The sequence below is a fragment of the Lontra canadensis genome, unplaced genomic scaffold (assembly GCF_010015895.1).
Source record: "Lontra canadensis isolate GAN:19392208 unplaced genomic scaffold, GSC_riverotter_1.0 scaffold113, whole genome shotgun sequence".
In the NCBI taxonomy this organism is placed as follows: Eukaryota; Metazoa; Chordata; class Mammalia; order Carnivora; family Mustelidae; genus Lontra; species Lontra canadensis.
Window position 1 is genome coordinate 5,654,746 of NW_022631107.1, and position 10,304 is coordinate 5,665,049.

Consider the following 10,304-nt stretch of genomic DNA (forward strand, 5'->3'; position numbering starts at 1 on the left):
TCAGTTGCAGTTTCAGGCAACTAAAAGTGTTATTAGAGTTTTTCCCCTACTCTGATTTATCCTTCACAAATAGGAAGATGATATCCAGGAACTTAATTTGCACATTGTATGATGGTTGCATTTTCTTTGTGTCTTTCCATTCTCTTGTTTGCCAAGGTAACAGGCAATGTGATGGTGATAAGAGCTGGAGGGTAGACACAAACTTTAAAATTTATTAGATCATCCCTTCATACTCCCATCAGTGATTTGCTCTTTAACTCTGGTTAAATCTTTCAACTTTTCTGTCTTAGCCTCCTATTTAGGAAACAAAACAAATAAGCATAGGGGAAAAAAGAGTGAGAGAGGCAAACCAAGAAACAGACTATTAATTATAGAGAACAAACTGATGGTTACCAGCGAGGTGGTGGTGGGGGGGGGGGTCGGAGGAAACAGGTGATGGGGATTAAGGTATGCACCTGTTGTGATGAGCTCCGGCTATTGTATGCAGGTGTTGAGTCACTCTATTGTACACCTGAAACTAATATTACCCTGTATGTTAACTAACTGGAATTTAAATAAAAACTTAACAACATAAATCTTAAAAAAAAAAAAAAAAGACATAGTAAACTGTCAGCCCCTCAGAAGTCCTTAGTTCATCCTGCTCAGAGAAAGTCACTTTCCTTACTTCAGAGTAATGCTTTCTCTGCTTTGCTTTGTGGTTTTACTATGTATCCCTGAACACTACAGTTTACATTTTGGAATTTTTATAAATTTAATCCTTCAGTATGTGTATTCTTTAGTATCTAGTTGCTTTTATTGAATATCTTTTTGTTCTGACTCATCCACAATGTAACTATAGCTTGTTATAGTTTATAGCTATACAGGATTTCATTGTATGAATAGATTGCAATTTATATTTCTATTCTACTATTTTTAAAATATTTTATTTTATTTTTTCAGTGTTCCAAGATTCATTGTTTATGAATCACGCTCAGTGTTCCATGCAATACGTACCCTCCTTAATATCCACCACCAATCTCACCCATCCCCCCACCCCCTCCTCTCCAAAACTCTCAGTTTGTTTCTCAGAGTCCACCGTCTCTCACAATCTCCCCTAGGATTTCCCCCAACTCACTTCTCCTCTCTATCTCCCCATTTCTCTGTGTTATTCCTTGTGCTCTACAAGTAAGTGAAACCATATGATAATTGACTCTGCTTGACTCTATTCTACTATTGATGGACTTTTTTGGTGATGGACATTTTCTTCTTTTTTTTTTAAGATTTTATTTATTTATTTGAGAGAGAGTGCATGCATGAGTGGGGGCAGGGGGCTGAGGGAGCAGAGAGAAAATCTTTTTTTTTTTTTTTTTGCCTCATAATGGAGAGAGAGGATCCTAGTCAGACTCCACACTGAGTGCAGAGCCTCACGCAGGGCTGGATCTCACGACCTTGAGATCGTGACCTGAGTCAAAAATCAAGAGTTGGATGCTTAACCAACTGAGCCACCCAGGTGCCCCTGTACATCTATATTTTTACTAATTCTTGGGGTCTTTTTGTTATAGTTCTGACAATTTTTGCATTCTACGTATTGAAGATGTGTTATTAAGTACATAGAAATGCATGATTGTTACATCATCCTGGTGAATTCAACTTTTTAATTTTTTTAAAAGATTTTATTTATTTATTTGACAGAGAGAGAGATCACAAGTAGGCAGAGAGGCAGGCTGAGAGAGAGGGGGAAGGAGGCTCCCTGCTGAGTAGGGAGCCCTATGTGGGGCTCGATCCCAGGACCCTCGGATCATGATCTGAGCCGAAGGCAGAGACTTTAACCCACAGAGCCACCCAGTCCCCTTTTTTAATATTTTTTACCTTTTCTAATGGTTTTTGCCTTAAAATCTACTTGGGTGTTCACATAGCCCTACTAGCTTTCTTTTGATTAATATTACATAATGTGTCTTTCTCCATCTTATTTTTCATCTTTGTGTGTCTATTTTAGTGGTGTTTCTTAGTAAGCAGCAAGTTATATAATTTTATAATCCTCTCTGATGAATTATAATATTTTAATTGGATTACTTAGTTCACTTATGAATTTAATGACTCTTATATTTTGGTTGTAATTCCACCATTGTCCTTTACTTATTCTGCTCTATGTTCTTTTTTTCTCTTTTCTTATCTTCTTTTGGATTCATTGTACATTTTTAATTTTTCTGTTTTTACTTCATGAGCTCAGGTTTTATACTTGTATTCTTTATGGTTTTGGTGGTTTTCCTGGAGCGTATACCATACGCTCTTGATTAAATAAAGTCTAATATAATTGGTATTTTACCCTTTCCCTGAAAATACAAAGATTCCAATATATGCCATTGACATATACTTTAATTATCTGAATACGTTAATTTTTTATAAGGTCGACTTTTTATAGCTTAGCATTAGCACTGTGAAACTTTTGGGTTTTCTCCCCCCATTTGAACATTGTAGTAAATGTGAAGTATTAAGATGAATGACAATTTCTTGTTTACATAACTTTGTGCTGATAAAACAGAGATTGATGTTAGAGCTTGCTGGACTGGATATACCTGAAAAAAAGTTTTTTTAGAAGACACATAGAAAGCTAAGCCACACATGCGTGTGCATGTGCACAAACACACACACACATTCCTGATACACAATTTGTTCAGCTTTTGATTTCCAAGTTCTTTTTTCTCCCAGGACTATCAGTTACCTATCTTTTATCTCTTTGTGCTTGGGCTTTCTTTGGCACTGAGTAAAGGCTTTCACTTAACCCTACCTGTCACCAGCTCGTCTCCTTTGCTGCCATCTTGGCCATTTGCAATTCTTTGTCCACTTGCAACTTTCTTCTCTCTTGTTACCACTTGGATTTCCCTCAGAAAGGCCAACCGTTTATAAAGACCAACAAATCAGAGTGCTTCAGGATGACAAACCAACCAATCACAGTGTGTGGGGCATTTTCTTTGAGTAGTTATCTCTTCAGGCTCTCTGTCCTTGCTTCCTTTTCAAAAGATTTTAGCCTTCAGAACGATCCTGGATGCTGGTGAGTATCGTATCAGAAGACTCACCAGTGGAGAAATGAGAGTTTTTGGTACCGTTAAGGTAGTTGTGGTTTGGGGCAATGTACAATTTATTTTTAACCATTACACACATACAGAGGTTCTCTATTTTAAAAATGTGCATCTCTTTTCTACAAAGAATGAAAAAATAATAGAACAACAACTTCTTGTGGATCAACTGAGTGAGGAACTATCAAAACTTAACCTGTCAATGACCTCTTCAGCTACGGAACCTTGTGGAGACGGGCCAGACATCAGGACAGCCTCGAAGAGGCCGTGCACTGTACCCTTTGATTCTCGTCTGGGACATTACATTTGTATTCCAGCCAGACCAGGTTCCAGGAAGGTAATGACGAGACATTGATCTCTTTCTGATTTTGAGATTTAAAAAATATTCTTTATGATATCACAGTGTATTTGCATGATCTCAGCAGGGTTTTTTTCTGTTTGATTTCGTGGACTTTTATGCATATTCTTTCTTTTTTCATCAGGCTTCTTTTAAATAATAAATTAATAAATAGGAGAATGTATAGTTATATTTGGAAGAAACAGTTGAAGATGATGTCTATATTCACCAAGGAGAAAAAGCTATCCTTTGCCATCATATTTTCAGACACGCTTTAGTCTGATAGCTTCATGAATTTTTTTTTCTTTCTTTAGCCACACCAAGGTTGTGGGAAGATTAGAGGGTATTTATTTTTATTTATTTGGCCTGTTTTATTATTTTCAAAATAACATCTGTTATTCAGACTTGTCAAGCTAACATAATCAAGTCTCTGAGGATTAGTATGAAGTTTCATTTTAATTTTTGTTTATAAATATTTGCGTGGGTGGTAAATACATGCGCACAGATTTTTCTTGAAAAACAAGGAATCTCAGGACGCCTGGGTGGCTCAGTGGGTTAAACACCTGCCTTCAACTCAGGTCATGATCTCAGGGTTGTGGGATCGAGTCCCGCATCCGGCTCCCTGCTCAGCGAGGAGTCTGCCGCTCCCTCTGCCTGCTGTTCCCACTGCCTGTACTCTCTTTCTCTGACAAATAAATAAATAAAATCTTAAAAAAGAAAAAAGGGAAAGAAGAAATCTCTAGTGGAATAGAAATCTCTAATGGAAAAGATTAAGTAGCAGATTCATGAATTTTGGTTTCTATTGATTAGTTTTATGAAGGGAAATGATTTATTTGGGTCTCTGAGGGTTACAGTTAAAGGGATGAGTAGTAGGAGAGGTGTTAGAGGCTGTGCCCTCGGGCGGTCTGAGGTGTGAGCAGCTCTGTGCATAGGTCTGCTGTACATATGCCTAAACCTGTGTGAGCCCCAGGGTCCTTTTCTGTCAGGCTAGGGGAGATGTTAAGGAGGGTGTAGAGGATTTACATGAGATAGCGAATTGGAAACTGGCACACTGCGTCTCTGGCACATGCTCATGGGTTGCATCTCTTGTGTCCCAGGTTCATGCCTCAGAGCGAGCAAGACAGATGCTCCTTTTTTACCTGAGAATACTCACCTATTCTGAGTGATTGGGTTTTAACATTTAAATCAGTTATTATTTTTTAAAAGATTTTATTTATTTATTTGACAGAGACACAGCAAGAGTGGGAACACAGCAGAGGGAGTGGGAAAAAGAGAAGCAGGCTTCCTATAGAGCAGGGAGCCTGATGTGGGACTTGACCCCAAGACGCTGAGATCGTGACCTGAGGCGAAGGCAGTCGCTTAACCGACTGAGCCACCCAGGCACCCTAAGTCACTGTTACTATTTTTTTTTTTTTAAGATTTTATTTATTTATTTGACAGACAGAGATCACAAGTAGGCAGAGAGGCAGGCAGAGAGAGAGAGGTGGAAGCAGGCTCCCCGCTGAGCAGAGAGCCCGACGTGGGGCTCGATCGGGATCATGACCTAAGCTGAAGGCAGAGGCTTTAACCCACTGAGCCACCCAGGCGCCCCAAGTCACTGTTATTTTTAATCTCAGCTTTACTTTGTAGAGTTATTGACATGTTCTTTATGGCTAAATACATGATAAATTTTCGTGGAACATGACAAAGGGCACATTCTTTGCAGGATTCAAATTTGATAACTTAATTCAACTTTAAAATTATATATCTTCTGTAATTAATTAACTATTGGCTAGTAATGGGAAAGAATTTTCCGTTTCTTCTATTCTTTTGTTTTTTAAAAATAACATTTGGGTGTTCTTCCCCCTGATTACAAAAGTCATACATATTTATGCTTTCTCAGTCTTTTTCTTTTTTTACGACATTCATACATACACACGTGCGTGCGCGTGTAGTCTGAGGAGATAGACTTCTGTGGGCTCTTGAAAAAGGTTAGGCCCTTAGGGGTTCTTACCTCTAGCTGTTTGATTAGACTTGAAACAGACATAACTGGAATAACGAGTTCCATGGTTATTGTTTCAGAAGAGCAGAATCCTTAGTTTTGTTTTGTTTTTAAAAATTTTCCTTCTACCTTGAAAGAGCCCTGTTAGCCACTAAAAGGTGGGGAAAGGAAGAAGATACAAAAGTTATAGGATTAGCAGCTTGGGGGATGGGGGTGGTTCTCTTTTTCCTGGTGTGTGTCCAGGAATCCAGGCCATCTCTCTTGTTTGGGCTGGTTGCTGCAGCAGAGTGAGAAGGCAGGCTTGCATGGAAAGACATTGTATGGCCGATCCTGTCCTGCTTACTGTTCCATTGTTCTAAGAGTGAGGCGAGGGTTTCGTACTGTATACCAGGACTAACTGAATTACACTGAAGAGGACATCTGAAATGCCACTTCATTTTCTCCCTGGAGTTTTGCCTCCTTGGCAGAAGTCTAGCTAATATTTTCTAGCTCTGTTAATTTCTTTTAGAGTTCATTAGCTCTGATATTTTCTTGAAGTGCAAATAGTCCTCATATGAGGAAATATTTCTTTTGTTCTGTTCTTTATTGGAAATTTATTTTTTTTTAAGATTTTATTTATTTATTTATTTGACAGAGATCATGAGTAGGCAGAGAGACAGGCAGAGAGAGGAGGGGTGGGGAAGCAGGCTCCCCGCTGAGCAGAGAGCCTGATGCGGGGCTCCATCCCAGGACCCTGAGATCACGACCTGAGCTGAAGGCAGAGGCTTAACCTACTGAGTCGTCCAGATGCCCCAGAAATGTATTTTTTTAAAGGAAATATTTCTTCTGTGCTTATTTACACATATTGGAGGGAAAGAGGGGAAAGTTCTTCTTTAATTTTAAAAGTATTATTTGTTATATTTATGGATGTACTTTAATTACTGGCTTTTCTCAACATATCATGAACATTTGACAGTCATTAAGTATTCTCTTATAACATCATGATTTTTAATAGCTGATAATATTTATCCTAGGAGCATACAGTTGTGTACCTTTTCCTGTCATTACACATTTGTTTTCAATTATTTCATAATCTGAAAATGGAATTATAGGATGTATCTACTTATTCAGAATTCCTAATGAAATCGCACCCCACAACTAAATAGTTTACAGGTAAATAAAAGGAAAAGTTTCCAAATTATTTTTCAAATTAACAGGAAAAAAGAGAAAAAACACCTCTGTCTCAGTAGTACCAAAAACTTATCTATTGAATCTTGATTTAAACTTAAAGAAAAAAGTACAACAGGTTTCTACTTTCTTAATATAGTAAATATGATATATTTGAAGTCAAGAGCCAGTATTATACATATGCAGGGCACTTTGGAAAGAAAAAATTACAGAGGTGGTCCCAGTCAGTGCTTAGGTATAATATAATATCACAAATGCTGATGAAAACCTGGCTCATTTCATTGATCGTAAGACTTACATTTTTTTTCACATTTTATCATCTTTGATGGCAGGGTATGTTTTATAATTGATGGCATGTCATGGTTTGACAGCTTTTTTTCCTTCTCAATAGAATAAAAATAATGGTGTGTCTTACAATTGATAGCATTTCCGATTTGATAAAATATGATATAAAATAGAAATAAAAGCAATGGGTAAACTAATACACTTAAAAAATTTTTTTTTATTTGTCAGAGAAAGAGATCACAAGCAGGAGGAGCAGTGGGTAGAGGGAATAGCTCCCCACTGAGCAGGGAGACCAGTGAGGGACTCAATCCCAGGATCCTGGGATCGTGACCTGAGCTGAAGGCAGAGGCTTAACCGACTGAGCCACCCAGGCTTCCCTAATATCACTTTCAGTACTTCACATAATTGTATGCTAAGAAAACCAACCAAAGTATTCTTTTTTAAAGATTTTATTTATTTGACAGAGAGAGAGTAAGCACAAGCAGGGGGAGTGGTGGGCAAAGGGAGAGGGAGAAGCAGGCTCCTTGTAGAGGAAGGAGTCGGTGTGGAACTCTTTGATCCCAGGACCCTGGGATCATGACCTGAGCCACAGGCAGATGCTTAACCCACTGAGCCACCCAGGCACCCCAACCAAAGTATTCTTGAGGTATATATTTTAAAAATCTTCTGCAATCTCCAACTTCACAAAAGTGGAAATATCTGTAAAATCTTGCTTTTTTCTGAATGAATTACATTCTTGTGTCACAAAGTTTCTGTGCATAACCCCACACTACATGTTAACAGTTTCACTAAGATTTTATCTCACAGGAAGGCTTGCGATATTTAGTTTTTGTTTTGCTTTCCTTTTTAATTCTTTGCATACATAGTGGCTCAGGGTGAAGAATGAACACAGCAGAACACAGAGAAGATGTGTCTGCCTAGCTTAGACCAGGTTCCTTTGCTGTGCAGCTCGTTCCAGCAGTATACATCAGCGTCACAGTAGCAAAGTGACAAATTATATCTCATAAACCTTTGTGGAACTGTTGATTGAAATTTTGTACAAAATTTGTACAGTGTATGGTGAATGACTTGAGCAACGTTGTAGCGTATCTGATGAATCCAAATCAAATGCATCACTAGTAGGAGATTATCTTTCTGTATGATGATGTGAAACATCAAGTTCAGGTCTGGGTACAACATTTTAAGTCAAATTAGATTATTTTCAGAAAACCAGGTTGCTTAAGGACCTTGGTGAACATCCGAAGTAACTCTGGACTTACTCTGATTCAGAGGGGACATGATGCCTGTTTTCAAATATTTGAAGGTTTTGGGTGCTGGGGTGGCTCAGTCAGTTAAGCATCTGCCTTCGGCTCAGGTCATGATCACAGGGAGCTGGGATCGAGCCCTGTGTCAGGCTCTAAGCTCAGCAGGGAGTCTGCTTCTCCCTCTCCCTGCTCATGCTCTCTCTCCTCTCAATAAATAAATAAAATTTAAATATTTGAAGGCTTATCGTTATTGTTATATTTTGTCTCTACAAGTAGGACTACAGAGAAGTCGTCTATGGGAATATAAAGAAAGGTTAATCAGTGAAAACTGCCAGAGATGATTTTCGAGGCCCCAGGGCTTGTGAGGGCCCCTGCAACCAATGTTTCAGCAGAAGTTACATTATAGATGAGAGATATGGGGTAAATAGTTGAACTCAGTAAGCTTTAAAGTTCTCTCTAGCCTTGTGGCTGTATAATTCTAGGAAAAAATGATTAGAATAAAATAATGGTTTCTAGTTGTAGACACCTCAGTTATCTGAGTTATTAATCAGCTTATTTGAGTACTTACGTAGTGATTAGTACTATTTGGGGTTATGGTTGAAAGTGCTCAAGTGGGGAGCTATGGAATACAGAAGCAATTTAGGGGAAGCAGGACCCAGGACTTAGGTGGGAAGGGCCAAGGTTATAAAACCCTTTATGAGCCCACAAGAAGCAAAGAACACCTTGTCTTGGGTGGGATGACTGTTAAGGAATTAATTTGCTAAATATCATTAATTATTGTGGAATTTATTTGGTCTTCATTATAAAGCTGGATCATTTGGTTTTCTTTGTAGACAGGAATTTTAAAAGCAAGTTATGATTCTAGAGAACAAAATTTGACTCTGAATAAAAGATTTTATTTGCTCCTGAAATTAATTCCCATTCCTGTGACAAAGAGAAACCCCTATGCCTGTTTGTTGTGGGGGCAAAATGAATCTGTGGGTAATTGTGCTTGTTAAATAAATACTTCTGAGTTGGTTCTTCTGTAAGTAATTCCCCTCCCTACTCCCTCACATGCCAGGATGGGGAATCCACCTAGAAACTTTATTCTGCATCTGTCATGGTACCAGTATGACAGATGGTCTTATTAGGTGGCCAACAGCAGAGCTAAAAAAGTCAGATATCAAGGAATCTTTAGCATTAGGAAGGCTTTTCTGGGAGGGATTATGTAAGAGACTTAAATCACTTGAATCTGTGTTATACATATTCCACTCTATGTTAAAATTTTAATAGCTTATAATTATTTCTGGTAATAAATTGAATGTTTCCTCTAATATTTCATTGGCTTTTTTGAGAAAAAACTCTGAGGTCCGGTTACAAAGAGGTGGTGAAAAAGGAAACATTTGGGGGCGCCTAGGTGGCTCAGTGGGTTAAGCCTCTGCCTTAGGCTCAGGTCATGATCTCAGGGTCCTGGGATCGAGCCCTGCATCAGGCTCTCTGCTCAGCGGTGAACCTGCTTCCCTCCCTCTCTGTCCCTCTGCCTACTTGTGATCTTTGTCAAGTAAATAAATAAAATCTAAAAAAAAAGAAAAAGAAAAAGGAAATATTTGGTGACTCAAACTAGAATAAATGAATAAAGGCAGTTTCTAATTTTTGTTTTTGTTTTCCAAGGTCATTTAAAAAAAGATTTATTTATTACTTTGGGGGGGGCAAGCATGTGAACAAGCATGGGGTGGGGGCAGAGGGAGAGAAAGTATCTCCAGCAGACTCCCTGCTGAGCACAGAGCCTGATGTAGGGCTTGATGCCACAACCCTGAGATCACGACCTGAGCCAATATCAAGAGTCAGATGCTGGGGCGCCTGGGTGGCTCAGGGGGTTAAAGCCTCTGCCTCTGGCTCAGATCGTGATCCCAGGGTCCTGGGATGGAGTCCCGAGTTAGGCTCTCTGCTCAGCAGGGAGCCTGCTTCCTCCCCTCTCTCTCTGCCTGTTTCTCTGCCTGCTTGTGATCTATGTCTGTCGAATAAATACATAAAATCTTAAAAAAAAAAAAAAAAGAAGGAAAAAAAAAAAAGAGAGATGCTTAACTGACCGCACCACTCAGGCGCCACTCCAAGGTTGTTTTTTGAGAGCTTAAGGTGCATTGCTAATAGAAGCATGTTATAATATAGAAAATTCCCATGCTGGGCCATGAAAATCTATTTATCCATGATACATGTTAACTGTGTCACTTAGAGCATTAAGTCGGCTATCCCTC

General features: G+C 38.8%; 1 protein-coding gene across 5 annotated transcripts in view; it reads left to right on the forward strand.

Moving 5' to 3' along the window:
• KIF27 (kinesin family member 27) overlaps nt 1-10,304 on the forward strand; it is an 82,948-nt gene that overhangs the window by 26,058 nt on the left and 46,586 nt on the right. For all 5 annotated transcript variants that reach the window (XM_032840569.1, XM_032840570.1, XM_032840571.1 and 2 more), the window contains one exon: nt 3,187-3,393. In XM_032840569.1, the coding sequence (XP_032696460.1) occupies nt 3,187-3,393 (207 nt within the window). The remainder of the gene's footprint in view (nt 1-3,186; nt 3,394-10,304) is intronic.